The 24525-nt window shown below is 40.8% G+C and overlaps 2 protein-coding genes across 3 annotated transcripts in view; one reads left to right on the top strand and one right to left on the bottom strand.

The window, feature by feature from the left end:
• Positions 1–340: 340 nt before the first annotated feature.
• On the top strand, positions 341–10094 carry LOC128873539 (ras-related protein Rab6). Of its 2 annotated transcripts, none has more exons than XM_054117165.1 (6): positions 341–566; positions 1442–1500; positions 2284–2443; positions 2521–2726; positions 2811–2877; positions 5574–10094. In XM_054117165.1, the coding sequence occupies exons 1-6, from the start codon at positions 497–499 to the stop codon at positions 5645–5647; spliced, it is 636 nt and encodes a 211-aa protein (XP_053973140.1). In that variant the 5' UTR covers positions 341–496; the 3' UTR covers positions 5648–10094. The 2 variants fall into 2 exon arrangements, with proteins under 2 accessions (XP_053973140.1, XP_053973141.1); XM_054117166.1 differs by lacking the exon at positions 5574–10094 and adding an exon at positions 3298–4555.
• A 1874-nt stretch (positions 10095–11968) lies between these two features.
• The window catches only part of LOC128873435 (neuroligin-4, Y-linked), a 267974-nt gene continuing 255417 nt past the window's right edge, over positions 11969–24525 (bottom strand). The window contains exons 8-11 of the mRNA XM_054117021.1: positions 16972–17123; positions 16708–16820; positions 14896–15026; positions 11969–14745 (exon numbers count right to left, since the gene is read on the bottom strand). Coding sequence (XP_053972996.1) covers positions 14170–14745; positions 14896–15026; positions 16708–16820; positions 16972–17123 — 972 coding nt within the window. The 3' untranslated portion in view covers positions 11969–14169. The remainder of the gene's footprint in view (positions 14746–14895; positions 15027–16707; positions 16821–16971; positions 17124–24525) is intronic.

Raw genomic sequence — 24525 nt, 5'->3', positions numbered from 1 at the left:
TTATACCACTCTTGACATTCGCTATTAAAATAGTATTTCAGTATGCAAATGTAACTCTGATCGTATTTCTTATCGAAAAAATAACGTATTAAGAGTTAGTTACCTCTTTTCATTAACCTGAGTCCTTATTTAGCACAAAGTTTCAAATAAACACTAAACGAAAGAAACGAACGATTGTGTCAGTTCTTGGTTAAGCCAAAATTGAAATTTGAACTACAGAATTTAACGGCTTGCATTTATGAAATTTTTGATACTACTAACGCCATCTAGAAGTTCATGGTGGACATACATGGAAACTAACAAGATTGGCAACTAACCAATGACGTCACTTCCCAGTTAAACGTGGCTGCCTCGCGATTGAAGGAAGGAGTGGCTTCGCGATCTGTCAAGTTAAATGATTTCTCGCGAAAGTTTATGACTCGTCGCATCGAATAAGTTGTTCCAGTGTGCTTATTACTGTTAAGTTATCGTGTTGTAGTTTCGATATACGGAGAAAATGTCGTCTTCGGGTGATTTTGGAAGCCCGATGCGTAAATTTAAGCTTGTCTTTCTCGGTGAACAGAGCGGTGAGTATTTTCCGCGCATACTTCCGTTGATTTTCGATCAATATTGCCGATGCACCTGACCGTTTTTCCTTGTCAATGATTTCTCGTCCACCGTGAACGAGAATTTCCTGCGAATCCTTCTGACTATTCTAGGTTATAAATCAATATTTCTGGCTGCTTTACAACATAATCGTAGCGATCGAATTCGGCGTCGTTCTTGTTTGTTACCTTTGGAACGTTGTATTCAACATTAACGTTACAGTCAGACCTTTGTAAAATGAACCTCTTCGAGTTGAAAACATCAATAAGTCAAAGCTTCGTTTGTTTCCTTTCGTAAATCCTCGATAACTTGGAAAATAAACAGAAATTGACTCGATACTGTGCATGCAACCGCCTCTGCATCTCGAATTCGCATGATTTGACCTCCTCAACTCCGAAACATAACACACCAACATCTAACGGTCTAGACATCAGTCGACTATGATTCGTTTTTGCTTCATTTACATTGTGTTGCGACGTTTATTTTGTTTTTTTGTTGGTTCTTACGGACGAGCATTTGGACTTCGATCGTATTGTTGTCGGTTCTACTGCTTCAAAAATTAATAATTTTATCGATTTTGGGAAGTATAGTACACTAAACCAGAGCAAAATTACAAACTTTGTTAAACTTAAGTTCAAGAATAAAATACTAAATTCGTAATCTGTTCTTGTAGTTCCTGCATTCTAAATATCCTTCATTTTTCCTCAATTTTGATATACCTAGATCTAAGTGTGTGTTTTCCTTTTAAAAAAAGAATTCCAACTCCAAAAGAATTTGATGCTTTTATTTCTGAATTTTTAAGTATATTAATAACATAGCCAACTTTTCACATTAATCGTGTGATTTGATGTTGCAGTTGGAAAAACGTCTCTTATCACACGGTTTATGTATGACAGCTTTGACAACACGTATCAGGTATGAAACTAATGGTTTCACGGTATATATGTGTATTACAATTTACACATGTACACCTAGCCAATGTTTATAATGATGACAATATAATTACACATCTATGCTATCAAGAAAAATGTGTTTTGGCATCCGTGAATATTTACCATTGTAGCTAAATGTTACATAATTTATTGGAAGAACAATGCCATACTGGTTTAATGTATTCACATAGTCATGTGCTACTTTACAATACTTTATAAGTATTGTTTCAATATGAAGGATGTGTATCTCATTGTTGTTGAATTTTGATAAGACTATAAAAAGTGTTAATTATTTATGCTTTATAATTAATGTTTGAATTATTCTCAAACTTTATACTATTAGCACAGTGGTGCGGAAGATAAATTAATATTGATACATTCATAGTTTCTTTCTTCATAGAAAATCATTCTTCCATGAACACTTAGCTCTATGATTGTTCCATTTATGTGCAACCAACACTCATAACTTCTGAGATCATCTATATTCTAGTAGCATACTTTCCAATCACCTTAAAAGTATATAGCAAACCTTGAAATTCGTTTTATCTCCTGTACAAATTAATTGAATTTACCAACATGAATAAAATCCTGCTTCCTAAATTTCTGGATTTGTTTTTATTTCAAAAGATCAATAAGAAATATTGTTAACTCTAGGAGTAAAGGCTTGTAGTAAGAACAGTAGGGGCACCAGGATATTGACTTTATCTAATAGACAAACAGTGTTGTGCACAAAATAATAGCTAGGCACAATTGTTATTTGTTGCAGGCAACAATAGGTATAGATTTTTTAAGTAAAACTATGTATTTGGAGGATAGGACTGTAAGATTACAGCTTTGGGACACTGCAGGCCAAGAACGGTTTAGATCTTTGATACCTAGTTATATCAGAGATTCTACAGTTGCTGTTGTTGTATATGATATTACCAGTAAGTACAGTTTGTAGTGGAAGTCGAACATAACACATCTAATTTTATGCATTGGCTCAAGCAAACTATTTGCCCAGATGCGAACTCGTTTCACCAAACATCAAGGTGGATTGATGATGTGAGGGCTGAGAGGGGAAGGGATGTAATTATTATGCTAGTGGGTAATAAAACAGACTTGAGTGATAAAAGACAAGTTTCAACGGAAGAGGGTGAACGAAAAGCTAAAGAACTGAATGTAATGTCTATTGAAACAAGTGCTAAAGCTGGATACAATGTAAAACAGGTAAGTTCTTGTACTATTAAATTGAACTTGTGTTATACCAGCCAGTTATTATAAAATATGAGGTGTATTTTATTTATGTTTCAGCTCTTTAGAAGAGTAGCAGCAGCTCTACCAGGCATGGATTCCACCGAAAATAAGCCTCCGGAAGACAGTATCCTTTCCGTAAAGCGTAACGTACACACTCGCATGATACAATTACATAATCGTATTTCAGGAATTTTTCGTTCTTCGAACATAGCGATAAGAAGCATATCCCATGTCCTCGATTATTACGTTTATTACAAGATTTTAAATTTAACAATATTCATTTTTGTTGTTGTCTCATTTGAGTTTATTATAGTCACTTAGTTTACAGGATCTTCCGCGAGACGTCCTTAAATTTCAGGATAATGCAGTATATTTTTTTATATATTTTCACGCATCTTTTAAGAAGTCTTTCATCACTGTTGCCCATCTTTTAAACATCGTTTCAAATATATTATTTTTTGATATTATTATTTAACATTATTAACCATTTCAGTTGTTTCTGTTCTATTTTTGTGTTTTCCTTAATATGTTGCTAAACCTGTAGTGCAAGAAGTAGTTCTCAAGGATACACCAATTGAACTGAAAGCATCGGAGAGCAGTTGTGCATGTTAAACCACCGATCAGCCTAACGGTAGACAAGACACTGATTTAATTTAAATTTATAAATTAAACTCTCGACGGTAGGACGGTGACGTTCAGTCTGGGTCCTTTTCACAATTTCAAGTGTGGAAAGTAATAGCACTGTATCGAACATCTATAATTCTTTGTTCATGAAACTATAAGTATCACACGGTAGCTTAAGCAGACTGCTTTTACACAATAACGTGTTCGTGTGTGTTAGAACGTCATAGCATCAACATACTCCGATTTGTTCGAACTTTCGAATTCCCCATCAAAGCTACTTGCTTTTTTTAACGTATCAATGAGTGATAATTGTCATACTTCGATAGCCCCATCGATATTTGCCCCCTTTTTTTTTAAATCGAAAAATAAATTATTTAATCAATATTTTGTTTGCCGCGTGTACTTATTATAAGTTTAATGTTAAGTAATGAATCTTTGTATGTTTTGCATTCTGAAAAAAAAAAGAACATCAACGAAATACTAGTCGTGTGCATGATCAGTGTTGCCGTTGCATGATATGGTGCACTTATGTATATATAAGTCGCAACGAGGATTAAATCGACAGCAAAGACCGCAAAATTAATTACGTGTTGCGTAAATGCAGTCAAAAATTTAGTCTGATGTAATTGTTCGTTGATTCGAACTGATCGCAATTGTCAGCAATAAGAGTTTCGTATAGTTCGTGCATCCACTCGAAAAAAAAAAAAGAAATCAATCTGACGTAGAATAGACGAGAATTTACACGCAACGCGTAGCTGTGTGCGTAATATAAACAAATACAAAAGAGAAAAAGTCTTAAGAAAAGAATTTCAATGGTGCAAAACTAGCAGCTAACGTTATCTCATCTTTTACGAATATCATTTTTAAGAATACATTGCTCACGCAAGGAGGTTTTCCTCGTTTTGGAACGACCGTTGCATAAATTAACATATTGCATTTTCCGGTGAAGTATTATACATTTTCAACCGAATTAGACTTGTTTATATACATGAAGAATGAAAATACGAATAGATAGAGAAAGTAATTAACAAAAAGTTACTGACAAAATCGGATTTGTACATATTAAATTTAAAATTGGGATATGGATAGGCAGAATGCTATTATACCTAATATTATGACATTTTTGTTAATAATTATTGTAATATTTTAATTTATATAAAACACCTAAAATAGCATTATTATTATTTTTTTTTTCTTTTATATTGATTTCTTACGGATCACAATTTTTCTGACCATTTCTCCTTCTTATTTTCTTTCGAGGTTGTCGCGAGAGTTACTTTTACCCGCGTAATATTCTAAGTAGAATTTGTACGTATACAATACTTTCTATCGTAAGGACACCAATGACAGCATTCGATGTGTAATTTCAATTAAGGTGCTTCGCGGCTGTAAATTTCACTACAATTAATATTAGGGAATGCTCCGTCCCATTTTTGAAATGTTTAAATTTTATATGCTTTTTAATTACAGCTATTCTAGCTTCGAAAAAAAAAATATATACATGTTTCACCCTTTCCGTTCCGAATTAATCACTTTGGAATCGCTAAAGCGAAGGAAATCCTTAAAATTAGCGACGCCATATTGAATTGTCGGGCCAGAAACGGTTTGACGACTCGAACCCAATGGGACTAATTTTATGATTAACATTTAAGAGCCAAATCGTCTGTATTTCAAACAATTTGTAATGACGTTTCAATCGTACGGTTATACGCTCATTATGCTGCCTGAATGCAAGGAATAATAATTGATATTCACAGTATCGATCTCAAGGCCTAACGTTCTTTGCATCAAGTATTTTTAAGATCATCCAAAATTTCCATCGTGGTATTAGCCTTTTAACTGCTGTAACAATATTCAACAATAGTACACATTATTCTAAACACACAAGTCAAAGGCTGAATGTATAAATTTGCTGGCTTCTGTGGAGAATTTTGTAAAATTTTCTACCCCTTTCATTTGAAATGTATTCGTAAGTGTATGACTATCAAATAAATATCAAGATTCGGTATCGAAGTTTATCCTACGCGTGGCCAACACAGCAGTGAGAAGGTTAATGGTAAATCCCATTCGACGAGAGACAAGTGAATGCTAGAGACACGATTGTAACTCGATTGTAACCCCATGAAAAAAAGAAAGAGAAAATCAAATTTACACGCCGCCCACTTACTGTGATAACGCCTTAACACACGAAAGCAGCTGTCGACTTGCAGAATCAATCACCGATGCAGAACGGCTCCGAGACCGAGGGAGAGAGCGGCTGCATTTGCTAGGGAGGTGGTTTATCAGTGTGCAGCTAAGTAATGCTAGCGCCTTTGTGACATTCAGACACGAACCAAACAATTCATCCACATACCTATTTAACAAGATGCCTGGCTTCTTCTGATGTCTACATCGTGGCCCCGTTAACGTTCGCGCGACGAGGGCGTGCCGAAACGTTTCATTGAACACCGTTCTTACCCAAATACTTCTGCCCTAATCATTTAAGTCGTTACTAGCGAGATTCGTTGCTAATTCATGTTACTCCGAGGACAGCTTCGCGTGGTTATATAGTGCGCGTTACGTTGTCGTGTAATCCGCGATCACTCTTCAACGAAAAGAGGGACAAAGAACTTCCTTTCGCGCCGTTCCGTGAACCGGAAACTGGCGTTGACCTCTGCAACCGACTGCGTCGCAGACAGAGATGGGCAACATTCACGTCTGAATAGAAAAATGAACAAATTCAATATTAGTCGAGTGGAACGTTGCGTTCGATTGAACAATTATCCAAATTAAATTCAGCCCATCTCTGGTAGCTCACGACGATAGGGTCAGACTTGTATGGTGGGCCTGGATCTCACACTTTCAGGGACTTCACACGAAAAAGATAGATACGAAATTCATATATTCTTATGATCAGTTTGGTGTGGAGGCCCCTGAAAGTTAAGCGAGCCAGGCCAGTTTTAATTTCTGAGAGGCCCAAAGGGGTGGTTCTTCCGTAAACTCGTATACAACCATTGTACGCGTTGTCAGACGATCGAAGCAATACATAACAGCTTTCCACGACTCGTACATATCACGATTTTTCGATACTGCGAATCGCGTTTAGACCAGTTTACCTTTCCAAATCTCTCCGGATACTCGGCCCCAGAAGTCGTCGACAGAGATGGACAAAATTTTACTTGAATTACTCGGATTCACTCCAAATATCTGTCTCTCAAACATTAGAGTATCACACAGTGTCTTATTCGATGAAACAAACGAGTATTTATTCGAAATATTATTTTATTCGAAATCCTTAATCAACAAGCAACAAGTGGAAAGTCCCTTGCTTCATCCCGTGTTTGTTACTGGTAATCTTTCTTGGAGTAAAAAAATCACGTCCATCCCTGTTCGATGGCCCATTTTACCTATAAGCGCTCATCCGATCGTCGTTTCACTTTGATCGCGATCATCGAGAAAGCGGGATCTTATCCGACACGCACAACAACATACACCGAGATGCTTAAAAGACGAGTCTTAGGCGCACACGAGATCACGAGGAAAACGACTGAAAGTAAAACGATTTCTTAGCACTGGTAGTCGAGGAATCGAACGATTCAGCGACCGTAGTCAACAATCGGTCGTGGGATTATTGTAATTCGTAGAGTGCGTTTATTGGCGAGTCTGTTCGCCGGCGAATTGTTCGAGGTTTATAATGTAATCGTAATTACACAATCTTTATAGACGTTTTTCGATATTTCTTGGTAATAAGCGAGCGACCCTCGACACGCGATCGGGGCTGGGACTGTTTGGCAAATCCTTCTGCATCCGAATATTCGTCGAATATAATTAGAATACTTGAATATCCAAAGTTTATTAACCGCTAGAATAAAATATTCGAATAGGCCCAGCCCTGCACGCGATCCGTTTGTAAATCGAAGAAGAAGAAGACGCGCGAACTTTCAGGATACCGACAGGATAAATAAAATCAAGACAAAGTTCTCCTTTGATAGATAAAATAAAATTCATCGGACGACATTCAACAGATCTGGAAATTAAAGCTGCGTCTTCTTCTTTCACGAGCAATTCGCGAACGTGTCACGTGCGACGCCATGATCGCAAAAGTGCGTCGGGAAACACCGTTTATGTGTTTCATCGTTGAGACTGAACGCTTCTAGCGCGCCAGTATCTAATTAATCGAACGAACTTATTATACCGATCAAGATGCAACGAGGAACGACATTTTTGGGGGATGAAACAAAGAGGGCAGAGAGCGGTTTGGGGGTTGGATTGGAATTTCGCGTTCCCAGAGAGCCACACACGACGCGGGCCAATTTCGCACCTGCTAATTAGAAGTTAGTGAAACAGTAGACGCGTCCGAAGGGAGGTAAACGCGAGGTTGGGAAAGCTGCGCAGTCTGTTGAGAACCGGACGCAGGTTTCCCTAGTGTCGTCGTTGTACGTTGATGTGATAAGGCTTTTTTTCGGAGAAACACCGAAGATAACGATAAAAAGAAGGAGAACAAGTCGCGCGTTGTTACTCATTAATCCGTGCTTAAACGCGAACTCTACGTGCCCTAGCACCGTTTTCCGAACGTTAACTCTTTGCCGCACAAGGTTTACATTTTTATTCAGACCTCTCGTGCACGCCAAGTGTCGAACATATTTTATTAATTCTGATTTGGAAGATTACAAATTATTGATTCGTGTCTGCAGATTTTAAATATACTTTACGATTATTGATTAATCCGACGATTGTTGGCGAATATTATAGAAATAATTGTTGATGCAAGCGTTCCAATGAAAATGTTCTAGATGTGTTAACCAGCCTGCTGCAAAGAGTTAAACTGTCTCTCTAGCGCCAGCCGCTGTGCATAACGTGTCATTTAGCGTCGATTCGCACCGTAATGTGTCGCCGCGTGTGAAGATCTTCGAGGCCTGCTGGTACCAGTCCACAAAGGTGTTCAGTATCAATCTTTCACGTACGAATCTATGTTTCTAAATTGGCTTCTCGCGTATACTTCCTCCACAGATCGCAGAGTTTGCAAACGAACCCATCCGGTGGTTTATATTTTTTTTATTTTTATTCGTTGTAATGCTTGCCTCTGTTCCAAAAGAACGGCTAAACCAGCTGAGACCGATGGACTCGTATCACTTCTGGCGTCCAGATCCTCTCCACTTGTATGCGCAGCCTCGAGGACTATTTATTAAGAGTTCCAAGGCGTATGTTTTCCTTTGTTTCGGCCTCGCGAGCGGAGGAGACGACACTCGCCGACTCCTCGAATGGAAACACGCTCGTAGTTCGACGTAGGATAGGATCTTTTACGACTTTCGATACCGAGGGTAAATCCAGGGTCGGATTAAGGTGACTTTTCACTCGATAGGAAAGTATCTCTTTTTATCGGTTAATTTCTGATTAATATTTTCTGTTAGTTTTTCGCAAGTTCTTCAAAATTTCCTTCGATCTAGCGTTATTTCACTTGAAAATGTTATTTCAAGATATTCCAGTATCCTTGTAGCTTTACTTAATCCGACGCTGGGTATACCGCTAATGTTTAATCTTCGCCTATTGTAAGACTCACGCCTAAAGAGGAAGCGTCACATTCGTCACGGCCAGAGGCACACTTCCGGTTGCAGCTTAGGAGAGACTTGCTGGGGCTGTCTCCTCCGCGTGGCGGCGAATCGAACGAACCGAAGTACGCCGATCTAGTCGGAACGATCGACGCGTCGATCGTTCAGTGATTCACGGTGCTTGCTTTTCGGGGCGCAGTGGGATTGATATATTTCGTTGCGGCGTAACCCCTTCGCTTACGACGAGGATCCATGAGAACTCGAGACGTCGGTAGAGGTTCTAGGTAGGATTTTAAATTTAAGTCTAAATTCAACCCCTCGAGGCACCGGGATAATGGTTCACCCTATTCGATTGTAAATATATTTCAAATTCCATTCAACACTTCTTGAGTAGATTCCAGCATTCCATTGGTTCTTCGTGTGTTTAATTTTGTTGAACATTCCTAAAAGTGTGTCGAGCTTAATAGTTTGTGTTGACCGCAAATGTTCCACGGGTCGAGGGGTAGTTGACTTAATTCGACTTATTATGGGAAAGTACGGGGGAATTTGTATAAAATTGGCTCGATAGTCATTGTGATAAAATATATCTCGACAGCGTAATTTTTGTTTGATCGTTCTAGGTAGGTCGTTATTCTATTCAAGCTCGATTATATTCCGCGGTCGTCCTTTGCAGCGAAGGGGTTAACGGCGATTAATAGTACGATAGCGACGATGATTTCTAGCATTTCAAAATGAAAAATTCTTGTGAATGTAATTTGCAAGCCAGCCGCGTTTCGCGGTCGAAGTTATTGTAGCCGATGTTTCTTAGTTGAATAGAGGTATTCGCTGTATCGTCTCTTTGCAATTAAATTGTCAAACTTAACGTAGCAGTAGGGTGCGATATTCATTAATTGTAAGGTTAACCCTTGGAGCCTCGACGTTGCTCCGCGGCTAATCATTTCTAAACCAGCTCGAGTGTCCCTTTTCTTTGGAGTCGATATTACACGCCTGATACGCCGAATGAAACTTGACAAAGAAATAGAAGATCGAAATTCTTGATACTTTTTATACGTTCTTGGAGAACTCGAGGCTAGAAGGGTTAAACGTCAAGGCTTTAAGTTTCCGATACATTATATAAAATAGGAAATAATGTACGCTTTTGTTTAAACGTCATCGAACGAGATCTTGCAGAAATATAATTGAAAATGAACATTACGGTCCTTTTTCTTTCAGGAGTCAAGTTAAAGCAAAATCAATTGGCCATTGAAGGTCATCGTCGCGATTTTCTGTATCTGCCATAGAGGGGGGTGACCTTGAATGGTAACATGATTTTGTTTTTGCCTCGATACATAGAAGCTTAAAATCGAAAGCAAGCTCCCAGTCATTTTTTTAAGATTATTGAAATTATAGATTGAGCTGGGAATTTTTTAATTTTAATATTCCATTATCTATAAAATATTCGAACATTAGTTCACAGGAATAATCCCAGTTCTAATTAGTAGTCGAAGGGCGACCGAAATTCTTCCAAGTTTGAAAGTTGAGCCAGAATCGACCTCTCCAGCAATTCGTGGCGTCGAACTTCTCGAAAAATTCGACGAACCAATCGTTAAAGTCACCGAAACAAACGGCAGCGAGAAGTTCCACGAGCACGATCGTTTCACCTTCCAATTCCTCTTATTTCGGCCGTAATTCCAATCGAAACTGGAACACGTCAATTCGGGGCTTTTCGTCTCAAACTTTTCCCACGGTGCATGGTATCGTAGGAGTCGAGTGGAAGGAACAATTAGGTAAGTTTAAGGAATATTGGCGATGAAAATTACGAGGGATAACGTTAATCCAACCTTTCAAGCCTACAATTTATCACGTTGCAAATATAAAGAATTATTTTATCTTGCGTTATTTCTGTAATTGCTAGTTACGATTTCTCGCGGAATACTTGTTTGCGTAGAATGAAATTTAATTTGCTAAAGGCTGGATTAATTCGAGTATTTCAGGGTAAACGGAAATGCAGATTAAAGGTGATCCGGGTCGACGAGGGTTTTCGTCGTATTAAAAACAGATCGCTGGGAAGGAAAATACTGGGAAATCCCGCTAATCCGTATATTAATTGGGAGGAGAGATCGTCCGAGTGAAATGCAGGTTCGGAATTAACGAAATCTTCATTGATGAAGTTTTATCGTCCTGAGAGGAGATTACCGTAGGACGAGAGTCCAGCGATAGGAAGCTCCGTTAGTTTGGATTAATTGAAGTGAGAATGTTGAGACTAATGGGATCCAAATTAACGAGGTTTTATCCTGTCGGGAGTACAATTCGAAAAGTAGACTGGGATTGCAATTAAATGGGCGTTAGATCGAGAGAGAAAGGATAAGATACGTCTGGGGAATAATCTCTATTAAAAAACTTTGCATTATTTATTAATCAAATGCTTGTTATAATGTATCAAAGAGAGTTTAATATACAAAGGAATCAAATGTGTCTATTGCACGTTGATATTTATCGATTGATCTCATTCTACTTCTTGGTCTGACCAGTTACGGTCTTATTCTACTCCCTTGAGAGACTAGACACAGTGCCTAATCTAAATGCTCGTATCAGAAGCAATTCCGAGAAAGTATGGAATGCAATGTATTACCAGAGTATAAATTCACGTACTGTACTATTATTTGGAGTATAAATACGTTTTATTTATAACCCACTTACCTGGATCCTTTGACAAACTCTCTACCCTACTTCGTTCAATCAAGATTTTCATAAGGCTCTTATCTGTGCGGGGAAGCATTCTCTTCTAACTCGATAATATCGTGACGGTAAAATAAATAATCTTTTAAATATCGCGGGGAGAAAAGTATTACAAGGCAAGTTTCAGAGGCATGGGAAAATGAGGCGGACGAGATAAGCTCTCAAGGAGAGTAAAATCAATAACGAAGATTGGACGAATTTTAGAAGAACACCGCACGCGAGAATAATAAGTAATTATATAAAAGAGTTTCGTAAAAATGTTCTTATAATTTTTACTGTATACTCACCTCGACGAAGTGACCAATTTTCACAGAAGTCTTTGATAAACGGCGTGGATGATAGTAATTGTTTACATAGTTTATTGTAATGTCAATTATATACAAATTTAAAATTACGTCCAGTGCTTCTACGCTGTCACACGCCATCCCATTCCTCGTACAGTTACAATCGTATTCCCCGTTATTCTCTTCATTCGGCACAACAATATCAGCGACTCGACGAACCACTAAATTTAATTATTTATTATTTACAGTCTAAACTCGCTCTCGTCGATAAAGAGTCCTTGTTCGCCCACCTCCAACAGGTATCACCCTAAAAAAATTCTTACGAAAAACAACGGGTTCGTTCAGTTTCACTTTCGCATCAACATCTTCTTGAACAGCGATTTCTCGCAGCAAATCGATCGCTATCGTGGCAGCGAATATTCAGCTAAAGTGTCTCTCCCAATCATATGGCAGTATGCTGTTGTTTAGTTTCATAGGTGGCTCTCTTCTCCATTTCTCAGTAAAAAAATGAACCCCTTCGCGGAGCTAGTCGATTCGAGAGCGCGGAATTGCCGTTCTTCGAGCGATTTGATTTATTCGTCTCTTCCGTGTTTTCATTGAGCAGCTTTAGGGGATAGACGTCACTTCCAGCGTCTGCAAATGTTCGATAAACTTGATTACCATGGATCCAATTGGCGATGGTTTCAATTTTGTCAGAATTTTAACAAATTCCCGCTGGAAGTATCGTCAGTGACGAAGGGGTGCTTTGTTTCAGGGGTCTGACGTCTGAGGAGTCGAAGAATCGAATGCATAGGTGAACGAAGTCGCAGTAAAGATTTTTTCTTTTACAGAAGAGATGATTTTGTCTGGACTTTTAATTGAGGCCTCCAATGATATTCTTAAAAGAAAACCAGTAAATTGAAGAACGAATAATTAAAATTCAGACATTTTGGAGAAACTCCTCCTTTAAGTGACAGTAATTCTCATGAAATAAATAGTGATATTTTACTGATTCAAGGTAAAACATTCCTCTTAATTTAAAACAAATCTTCATTTCTCCATACAATACACGGATTTCTTCTCTCATTGTCAGACATCCGAATGACTACCATCCACAAAACTACCCCTTTACGTCGAGGCAAACTCGACGTCTTCGGTTCCACCTCATCATTTATGGTCGTTTATTGGGGATAGCCGAGGAACACGTGTTCAGCTCGAATTCAACACGAATTCTAACGCAAAACGGGGAACAATTAGGGTCACAGGGGGTTACAAAAGGTGTAGCCTCGAACAGTTAGACTCAACGCTTTAGGGGATGATCTTTTTGGTAAACTCTGCGTTTTCTTTCAAGACCGAGAGTTCTACTTACATCTTGCTATCGTATATCGAGGACTACACAATTTTCGGCAGTTGGTCGTATGATTTGTGTTTGTTCTCGCTTCGTTTAGATTACATTCGCGGAGACATCGATTTATGTGTGTTCGTTTCGCGTTCACTGTACACTTCAGCTTCTTAGGCGAGAGGATTCGGGATCGATTCAAAGACGGAGGGGTCGTTGCAATCGATCGCACATTCTTGAGGATTTTCAAGGATCTTCGATCGTCGAGAATCGCCAAGGGTGTAGACGATTCTGGAGGTTCGTCGTGGATGAACACATTAGCTTTAATTGTCTTATCAGGTCTAATTAAGATAACGCCAAGATGGACGTTGCAAGACGTCTCGATAGCTCTTGAGAAAAAATACAATGTAGCTAGGATGTCCCAGAAAATGTCCCATAATTTTTAATGGAAAAGATGTTCCAAAGTCTGGACTGTACACTGAGTGACTTACAGTTCTAATTACAATTTGGTTTCCAATGTATCTAGTTTTTGGGATTTTTGTAACTCGTTCCAAAGATAAACCAATCACAATGAAAGCGAATATAACGAACATCAATACATATATTTGTATCCATCACATCTGAGAAGTAACCAACTACCTTCTGGGACACCCTGCCGTTCCCAACAATTTTACAGACAATTATTTCCCACAATCAGACATCATAAATAACAGAAAGCGTTTCTCAATTCCCACAGTTTCAATCTCGAAGATCAACTCCATTCATCCACCTCCCGTGTGAATCCCCGTATCGATCTACATCGAGCTCCCGCCTCCCGACTCCTCGAATATCACCGACACCCAGCCAAACAATTCGTTCATAAATTCGAGGGACACCTTGCTCGATCTTTCGAGGTTATCAACCGTCCGCAACTGTTCACCTCCGTCCGCAAGGTACTCCTGAAGTCAGACCCTCAGCTCGTCCATGACCTGTTGCTGATGATTGTGTCCCTTTTTAAGAGTGCCTGTACCAGTCATCGCCATGCTCTCCTGCTGGAGCTGATTGGGACTGATGATCAGGTTCTGTCCAGGCTTCCCAGGCTTGGTGTTCTTCGGGGGTGGCGGCGGCATGGGCACGTGGCAGCTGTTGTTCTGCAGATCGGCAAACTCTGGCGGTGGGATATGCTGAATATGGTGTCTTTCAGCTGTCTTCGTCTCCAGGTCTCCGCAGATGTTGTTGGGCATCTGTCCGTTCTCTTGGCGCTTCTTCGAGCAGTTGTGTTGGCTGCTCTTGTCGCGTTGATAGTAGACTCCGGCGAATATCAGCACGTTGAGGATCAGCAGGCTGCAGCCTATCGCTATCGTTACGCTGAGGGCTGTGGAGTAAGCTGCGAACCCGTCCTCAGGCTGTGCTGTGGAGTCTTCGTAAGCTACCTCGCTAGGTGAGGCAGTGGTGACGTTCACTGTCTTCTCCGCCAGCGTCGCCTCCACTGTCGTCACCCTGGTTGTCGTTGGTATCCTCTGGATGAACCTTGGAGGCACCTGTAGGCGAAAGAAAGCAGTCAGTTGACTTGGAAGGATAGATATGAATGTAAGTTTCTATCACTCAGTAGTTCAGTAGTACAAAAATTACGAAAAAATTGTCGGTGAACAATGCGTTAAAATAGCCATGCCTATCGCTTGTAGATGTACCTGCTCAGTGTCCAGAAGATGATGCGACCTAGGTACGTCGTCCGAGCCAGGTTTGTGCAGGTCTGGGACCAGGTTCAGCCAAAACGAGAGTCTGTGCGCCCTGTAGTGGTTCTTCAGCTTCGATTTGAGCTCTGCAAACACGAATGCTTCGTCAGCGGTGGCCACGGAAGAGGTAAGCAAAAGAAATATCAAACTTCGAACAACCCGCTGGCACGGTGGCCTGGAAAGGCTTTTACAGCCTTCACGGGAGCCCTTTCCGTATTAGCGGCGGAGTAATTAATTATTGTCGCGCGGTAATCTCGTACAGAAGGCGGGTTCGTTAGTCAGTGCGCCCCAAAGTTCCAAACTGCAGAATCGCTGGGCGAGGAAGCCTGCTCCGAGGGGTAGGGTGCGCTGTTAACCCTCGGGGCTGGCTTTACTGAGACTTTTCTACTTGCGGCTACGATGCCCGCATAGTTTGAGCCGCGCTGCATTCGAGCGTGAATCGAACTTTGCGCCCTACCGTTATTCTGTTTGTCATCTCGAGTTCCTTGTCGCAGTTAAGCGCACCGGTCAGTTGCAGAAAATGCTCAAAAGAGCGATTGCCTCTGAGCGACGACGAACCGAGATATCTCGATCATGGTAGGTTTCGTGTTAAATGGATTCGAGTCGTCCTTAATAATACACATGTCAAAGTAAAATGAATTCTGTTGCGAGACTAGAAATATTTATTCGTTTCACTTCCGTTTCTTCACTGTTATTTATCAATGGAACACGTGTATCTAAATATCGCGTTATTAAGTTTCCTCTTCTCCCCGATATCTGAATATATCCCCTCATAAATCACGATCTCCGGCGAAAAGAGAATAATGATACCCTGCTTTATTATGCCACGCAAGACGCACAAAGTCATATATTGGATAGAAAATGTATTCCGTCAGGTTCGTCGCTTTCCGCGGCAGACTTTCTTGTATATCCCGACGATAAAAATAGACTCTCGTCGAGCAGCACGAGAGTCGAAGGGGACGCAGGTGACGTTGGCTTTTCATTTCGAAGTCAGCGACGCAATTTGAAGAGGCTCCGCGAGTCTCGCAGCACAAGTGAACTCCCGCGGGACTGCCAGGTTTGCTCCTGACGAACTGCCACTCTCATTTCACCCCGGGAACGAGAATTATGCAAATAAATCTTCGCTGATCCTCTTAGTTACATGTGCAAAGTGCGTGGAAGCGCCCCCCCCCCCCCACCCCCGGGAATTAGATTCATTATACTCACTTTGGGACGTAATCGGATTAAATAATTCCCGTTTTCGGTTCAAAACGTTCCACGAGAGGAAACGAGGAGCTTCCACTCCCTAAAATGGACCATCGCTATTTTTACCTCCCTTTATCCTTGGAATTTCCAGGTCCTTCTTCGTAGACGTTTCCTTTGTTTGAATGTGGGCAACGATTGGAATTTTCTCAGGCGAATTGACAAAACAGATATCGAAGAGACACTTTTTGTGGTGATTAGTGTACTTGGGTAGATGCTACGTGAATTTTTTCGTTTATTTCGGAATAAAATTCACAGTAATTGGATAGGTATCGAGAGTTGAAGCCCAGAAATGTTTTCTTTGGAATCTGATAGAAGTTCGAAATTTGTTATCCCTTAATTTGTAAGTCGAGTGCTCTTTCGGACCGCAATTTATTTTTCTATTAGTACCTCCTTTTACTTCGGTATTGGCGTAAGAATTTAACGAGCGCGGATAGCCTTGAACTCGGATAATCTTAGAGCTCGTAGCTGCCTCAGTTTGCCCGTAACTAATTCCAAAGTTCGTAGTCTTTCCTCGTCACTCACCTATGCTCAGGTATTTCTTGTGCACGGCCTCGTAAGCGACCCAGCCGATATTCTTGAACTTGGTTCGCTCTGGTCCCATCGGGCCTAGGTCTGGCGTGCCTTCGTTTGGATTCCTGCCAGAGAACAAAGGAGGTTACTTTTTTTATTACCGAGGGTGACACTTCTTAGTTCGCAATGGTACAGTAGTTTATCGCCTCTACAGAAATGATTTGCAATGCAGTGTGAAGGGTGAGTTCTTAGAGTTTGAATTTTCCAAGGACTCACCCCGTGCGCACGAAGTTCGTCAAGTAAAGTATCACGCTCTCTGAAAGGGCGATCTCAGCTTTGGTGTAGTTCTTCGGCCAATGGGAGAGGCCGCCCACGATGGGCGCTCCGAAAAAGTATGGCAGGTCCTCGCCATGGATGCAGCCTGGCTTCTGTAAATGAAATACTCTTTCAAAAGAATTTCCTCGAGATTAAACTCAAAATTAAACACCAATTAGAAGAATTATATAAGTTCAAAGCCTTTTCTCTCGGTATCTGTAATGAAACACAATCGTGACCTTCTATGTCTATCAAAGAAATCGGTATAAATTAAATGATAGGTTTGATATTTTCAAACAACAGACGGATTCCTTTAATAGACATACAAGGTACGGATATTTATGGGACTGACTGTATGTAAACTTTCACTCCTGACGTTTCTAAGGGAAATGCTTTAAGGATAATCTCGGAATCATCGAGTCCCACCGACAGAGCCTCTCAATTTCTCCAGTGAAATGTCCGAGTATAATTTTTGTTTTTGTGCCTTTCGAAGAAACGACGGATATCCACAAAGGCAGGGCTGACTGAAGTATTGATGGCATTTTAACGACGCGGGACGTCGCTCGTATTTCAAACGGGAGAAAAGCTTTCCCGTCGGCACGGAGATATTGAAGGGAGGAAAGAGCAAGACGAGCGAGGCACGATATGTGCTCGTCCCTAGGTTTCCAGATTACTCTAGGTCCTTTCGTCGTTCGACTTGACCGCGGAAATCTAAACGAACGATTATTGAAGGACCGAGACGCCATTTTGGTGCCCCTGGACGTCTCCTTTACTGAGGAGAATTGAAAATTCGCGACATCCTCACGGTATTACTTACCCTACTAGGTCTCGGGCTCGTTCCTTTTTCAACATGCCATGGTCGAATTTTGAACAGTGAAATTGAATTATTGTTCTTTTTTTCTCTCGAACACGGAAACGAAATTAATATTTATCTTTTTTCTCGACAAAAGTTTGAATAGTGAAACTCCATTAATATTCATTTGCTCGACTGTGGGGACAATGCATGATTTCGTCATTGCAATGTAGCATTGTAATTATATTTTATTGAGAAAAACAAAGACAACCACAGGAATATATCTCTGTTGATAAATATAAATGAATCGAAATGGAATAAAGTTTACTTTTATTTAAAGCGTTAGATGAAATGTTTACAAATAACAAACACATACCAGATGAATGGAATAACTTCCTCGGAACAGAGAAACCTGCAAATATGCCACACGTGGCTTCAAAGGATTACGTTGAAAGCTGATTCTCGGTGGCTGAGCCGAAGAATGCGCTGAATGCAGTGTTGCAACGTTGCAATTGCTACTGCAAAGATCCCATTAATGAAAGTTTCGCGAAGGGTCGAAGGTATCAAATAATTCCCTCTAGAAAGCTTCCCTTCCCACGGTTTGCAAATTTTCAATTTACAAAGGAGAACAGGGTTCAGTGTTGCTTCGCTCTCTCTCTCTACAGTGGTTTCCCCACGATCAAATATCGCGAACGTATCTTCAGATGCCTCTAACGAGGAAGACGGAGACAGACAGGCAGGGGGGCGAGATAGAGGGAGAGACAGAGAGCCTATTCGTCCCACCAAGATTGAGACTCGGAGGCTGCAATGTTCCCTTTGAGCACGCCGGTAATGGAGACCTGCATCTTTTGTGGTTGCAACGTTTCCTCCCTAATATTTCCCTTATCGATCCCCTGTGTAAGTCTTCAACCTCTTTTGAGAATCACCTACCACGGTGCACTCCAATGCATCAGCTGCTTCTGCTTGGTTTCGTGGTCTCTGCCAAAATGGAGTAGGGAACTCGGGACGTGCCGTTCGTAAGAAGAAATTGAGCATTGCATTGCTCTGGTACTCTTATAATTTAAGCACGTACTTTCTCTCCATTTTGATTCACTTCGTTTTTCTTGGACGAAGAAACGACAAATAGTGCTGGAATAAAGAAATCAGACGGTGGGGAGAAATCGTAGCGATCTTGAGTAAGATCTAAAGTTGGAAATTCGACAAGATAGAGTACTTTGAGACCCCACATCTTAAAATCTGGACGCTATTACTACTTCACCTCGCTTACATTTTGCTTCCTAGAATGTTCAGCTTGGAAATCCCTCAGTACCAGTTACATGCACATTTTTCTCGATGGCGTACGTAACTGAGAAGTCTCCCCCGAAGACGTCGCCGTCCCCAAGTGATCTTACGTCACGCTCCTCTTCCACGGGACTGACGTCCCACATACTTGGCAAACTACGTCCAACTTCGCGACCAGTTCGCAGATTCTCTCGAGGAACTTTCCTCCCCTGACGAAGATCGAGATCGATCAACGAGCAGAAACGTTCTACGTCCAACGGTTTCACGACTTGGCAATCCGCGAGGACAAATTGAATCGCGTCCTGTCACCTCGACCTTTTCGTCGCGCGTGTTCCTCTCTTTGTTTTCACGTAATCTCGAAACGCTACGCGCAAACTGCCACGTCCACGCTTTGCTCACGTATCCCCCTTTTTCCTGGGTTGCTTTTCCCGCGGACGTTTCATGTTATTAAATAATTTTACGTTCTCTTTCCTCGCGCTTTCGTAAGCCGACTGCTTAATTATACCCCGAAACGCTGCGTCGGTCTCTCTATTTACCTTGCAGTTTCCATCTTCGCTCGCCAGTCCGTGTTTCTTCGTCCGTTTTAATTACGAATCGCCGTTGTTTGCGTCCCGTTCCCGGCCCTGGCCACGAATCGTGCCTCCCACTGGGATCTTTCTGGCTCCCTGAAGCTGGATGTTGGGACGTGTAATGTTGGATAGTGTAAAGGACTCTGTGCTCTCCAAGCTCTGTGGCATTGTATCTAGATAGAGTGGTAGTTAAGTTTTTTTTTTCCATATGAGTATGTTAAGTCTGGGTTATCGTGTCCTCACACTACCTTGAAGCTAAGAAATCAATCCAATTTAGTCAAATTGGCTTGTTTATTCCTACCTTGCATTACAATTTCCCTTTTCCAATCTTGTGTTCTTTTACAACTTTTACAATGCAATTATCAGACATTTCCTCTGCATTCAGCTTCTGTACCCACGTGCTCTGCATTCTGGGTGTACTTTGTATTCCCAGCTAAATGCTCTTAAGGGACTTCGCCTCGTACCATGTAATAAACGAACTTGCTCTCTCTCTCTCGCTCTCTCGTCCTCCAAGTCTCTGGTCCTTTTCGGGCCAATTCTGGTACCCAGCTAGGTGCAATCGATACATCGAATTTCCTGACGCCAATACACCCGCAGCCGTCTGAGAACATCTCGCAGCGAGGAATGAGGGTTTACGTTTCAAAATGGGATTTACGCCATTGGTAGAACATTCTCGGGTCTCGCTGGAGAATTACTCGAAGCTTCGGACAGAAGTTGCCAGCTCTCCAACTCCTGTCGAAGCATGGATCCCGCGGATGTTCTCGGATGTCCAAAGTATTCTACGTTTTCACAGATGATTTTCTCGAAAGAGTGAGTAATTGTTCTTTGGACATTGTTCAATTTTTGTAGTAGAATCTGTTGGAGGAAGTTTCGTTAGCGTGAATTAGGTACCTCGTTGTGGCTCGAGGGGTGTTTGGTTATTCTATTTCCACACTCATCCATGACACACCGATTCTGATGGAATTTTCAGGACGATTTCTTTCAATTTGAACAATTGTTCACGATATTCAAATGCGAGTAGAATCACGTTACACCTTCTGCTTCCGAGAAACGTTCAATTTCGCGTCAGAATCGTTTACAGAGGCGATTGTTTTCGACAATGTGCCGGGATTTTCCAAGAAACGAGGGAATTCTCTGGTGGTATTAGCGCTCGCTGACGCCGTTCTACTGCAGCCTTTTTGAACCTGGAAGCCCTTGAATGTGCTCCGCGCCCCTTCGTCCTTTTCATTTCTTTTCTAACCCTTCCTTTCATCGGCTTCATTCCGCTTGTCCCTTCCCCCTTCTTTTGCATACGAATACCCGCCTATTTGTCCATAGAGATCGACGTTGCTGAAGTCGCAATTTCGCCAGGGAACAACTCTGTTGTGGCGACAATGAGAAGACGCGTTATACACTGCCAGCGATTGAAAATACAGTCGTATAAAGAGTCACCTCGGTTTACAACTCAAGAGAATGGAACAGTAGTTAGAGACGATATTGGAAGGACAATGGTTGTCTTGAGTATCTATATATATATAGTTTTCTTCTTCATTTAAGCTTCTATGAAACTCTCTAATGATAAGAGATTTTTCTTATATCTCAGGATTAATACAAAGTACTTGTTCTTATTTGTACATTGTGTTTCGAGTACCTATATATATATATATGTTTGTACTTGTGGGCCATTAATTTCACCGATGGAGACTCAGATTGGGACTTTCAATACATCATTATTTAAATAATTTAAAACAATATTCACAACGTTGTTCAGGTTAGGGAAACCCCCGAAAGAGTCAGCAGGGGCTGGCTGAACTTCCAGCGCGGATTCCCAGGCGATAACCAAAGGCGTTAATGCTCCTCGCGACGGTTATTTGCGCGACAGTTCCAACGACGTGCAATCGATGTTCTAAATTTAAATTTAAACGCGCTGCCGGCTGCCTTTGATGTTCACCCGCGCATAACGTGACAGTCTCGCGTGATCCTCTCGGTCGTCTGCCTCTACCAGCACGCAAAAAAAAACGTGCTTTATGTTTATAACTACACCACGCGTTTTTGCGGACACGTGGAGATTATTTCATATTGTGTTAACGTGGAATTCTTTTTGAGATCGAAACTATTAGAAGTAAAAGGTAGTATGTATACTCGCTAGAAAATCTGTAAGTGGGTGTACAAAGATTCATTTACTTGTTGTTTGCTTTCCCTCAGGGGCTGTAGCTATGTTCGAGTGTAGCTACAGTACGGGCTTAGCAATCCCGAAGTATCCGAGCTACAAGTGGGCCAGTGGGTCCCAAAAGACTGTGATGAAAGTAATGTAAAGCAAGAATTAAATGAATCTAAAGAACGGACAATTTCAAGACTAGTACATCAACTGTCGTAGTCAAGTTATACCACTTTACACCCTTCTAAACAAAACTCACTCGGCATTGTCTACAACAATGGTCGTCTGAAAGAGTTATCCATGAGTAAAAAAAATGGCGGTGACTACTTGGCAACGTTACCTCTTTTTTTAATTGCTCCGTTCCAGTTTCTGGAATGGAGAATCGCGAAGATCGCAACGAATTTTTACAAATTATATAGCTCCTTTTAACGGTCGGAATTAAAGCTCTGCTCGGCTAGCAATGCTTACGCGTCAGGTTGCATTTACGTGACTAAAAGGATTACATTCGCGTCGTCGTGTACTCCGACCTCGTTAAAACAGCGCCGTAGCCTCGAGAGGCTTGTTAATTTTTTTCTTGATTACGTTGTGCCCCGCGATATACTTGCGGTCATTATGATAATTAAGTTTATTGTTACTCGTTATCATTATTCTCGCCGTCAAGAATTCTCATTCGTGAAACAGCATGCAATTACATTCATTTTCAGTACCAAAATATTTGAACCGCGTTTAAATGCTAGCTCTAGAGACTGCCGGTGTTGCGCTTTTATTTATTCCACCCCAAAAAAGTTCATCCACGCGAGAAATATTCTTTTTTGGCCAACGAAAATAATTCCATGCCAAAGAGGTTAAAAGTATACAGCTCCCAGTGCCTAGTTCTTGTTTTTCTCCTCCCCTCTATTTTGCACGCTTTTTTAAGCATTCCCAGTGACGAAGTTTCGCGTTCCAGTAGGAAACTCGTCGCGAAAACGCTGCTTCGGGTCCTTTTTAAATTCCGAAACTTTGACCAACTCTCAGCGAAGAAAAAATTTGTTTCCCCACAGACGGCTAATCCCCGAAAGCCTCGGGAGGGTTAATGAAATTTGTCCCAGGAGCATTTTTTTCTTCGGGACGTCGCGATGAATTCCGTGCTGACCGACACGTTCCATTCGAAGGTTTTGTGTACGTTCTGAGAGGCAACATTGTACGCAGCATTTCTTGCTCCTGCACTGGTTCGAATAGCATTTATGCTCCTAAATGAGAATGTTTCGTAAACAGTTCGCATTTGAAAATTATTTTCAGAGTGGGGATTCTCGAGTGGTGATTATTCCACGAAAGTTTCGTGGATTTCTACGGCTTACTGTAACATGGGAAATGCTTAATCTTGCTCAATACCTGGAATTTAAAATTTATCAACGCGAAACGATCGCGAGATGAAATTATCCATGTGATTATTTTCGCAGCTTCCTCTTTAGAAATTTTCAAACGATCCCGGTAATTTGGTAATACCGTAAATTATTAATGCAAATTGTCCATCTCGCTGCAGTCGAGAATATTGAAAAGGAATATGTTTGAATTTGTCAATTATCGAATTTGTTAAATATCGAAAAACCGGCGATCCGTTTTCAATACGGGTATTCGTTAGAATAATTTATTTGAAACAAAATATGAGGTTTAAATTATTCATCTCTCCGGTAATATAAAAAAGAAGTGAAATTTCGTATCATAATTGTTACAAGTGGTGACCTTTATTTTCTGAAATTCCATAGTCTGTTAAAACACACTATTAAATGTAGAAAGAAAGATTTCCTGATGACAAGATTCACTTAACGAGAAAATCATAAAAGTTTCGAAGAGTCGTTGATTATCTTGTTCGACCTCTTCTTAAACTTTTCTCTTCTTCCTCCTCGGCAAATCCTACAACCCTTAAGATAATTCTTTACAATCAGAGTTTGAGCCCAAAGTGATCAGACACTTCAGATTTCTCGATAAAACATGTTTGCAGGGAAATTGAAGAATTTCTCGAACTTTGAATTATCCTTCATCATCGAGGACTTTGTCATTTCTTGTTTCTTCGGTTTCCTGTCTCCCTTGAGTTCCTCCAAGAAAACACTACAGATTTCTCGTTAGCAAAATCTTTTTAAGGAGGAAAACTCCAAATTTGTAATCAAGTTGAATTTATGAATCTATGCGTTCTCGTATATTCATGATTCCTTTCACCCTTTTCAGTTTCGCCGTTCTCGGATTAGAACCAGTCCATACGCGGCCGCGTAATTATTCCACGCGTTTCGCTTGGAATTTTTCAGCATGTTTCCTCTCAATTACTGGGACCCTTTAAGCTCCATGTGTACACGTGCAATCGACAAACGGAAGTTTAATCTAAATTCCGCTTCCAGACCGTCTTTGCACAGCTCCGCTTTTGACGGCGACGGCGTTGCTTTGGGTATTCGACGCCCGAGCCGACATAAATTTTTCTCGACGCAAACGGAAACATGGACATCCATATGCAACACATTTTTCATCAAATTTTCTTCCTTCGTCGCCTAATTTCCCCTCCTCTCACTCAGAAAACACCCAGAGAGAAAAGCACGCTATAAAGACGCTATAACCGTACATTCATTTTTAAAGATTCTTGGATCCGAATTCTTCTGAGTAAATTTATGAATTTTTTATATTTACTATACTCTAGTCATGTTTCAAGTATTTTACTTTTCTCTATATCTATTGTAATAATATTTTATTCTATACCTGCAACTTTA

This window comes from Hylaeus volcanicus, chromosome 3, assembly GCF_026283585.1.
Source record: "Hylaeus volcanicus isolate JK05 chromosome 3, UHH_iyHylVolc1.0_haploid, whole genome shotgun sequence".
NCBI lineage: Eukaryota > Metazoa > Arthropoda > Insecta > Hymenoptera > Colletidae > Hylaeus > Hylaeus volcanicus.
This window is presented reverse-complemented; position numbering and strand designations above follow the sequence as displayed.

Excerpts from the sequence above, each read along its gene's own strand:
- LOC128873539 (XM_054117165.1), top strand. The coding sequence starts at position 497 with ATGTCGTCTTCGGGTGATTTTGGAAGCCCGATGCGTAAATTTAAGCTT. Across the intron at positions 2,444-2,520 it reads TGTTGTATATGATATTACCA|ATGCGAACTCGTTTCACCAA; the intron begins GTAAGTACAGTT and ends CTATTTGCCCAG. Across the intron at positions 2,878-5,573 it reads AAATAAGCCTCCGGAAGACA|CTGTCGACTTGCAGAATCAA; the intron begins GTATCCTTTCCG and ends ACACGAAAGCAG.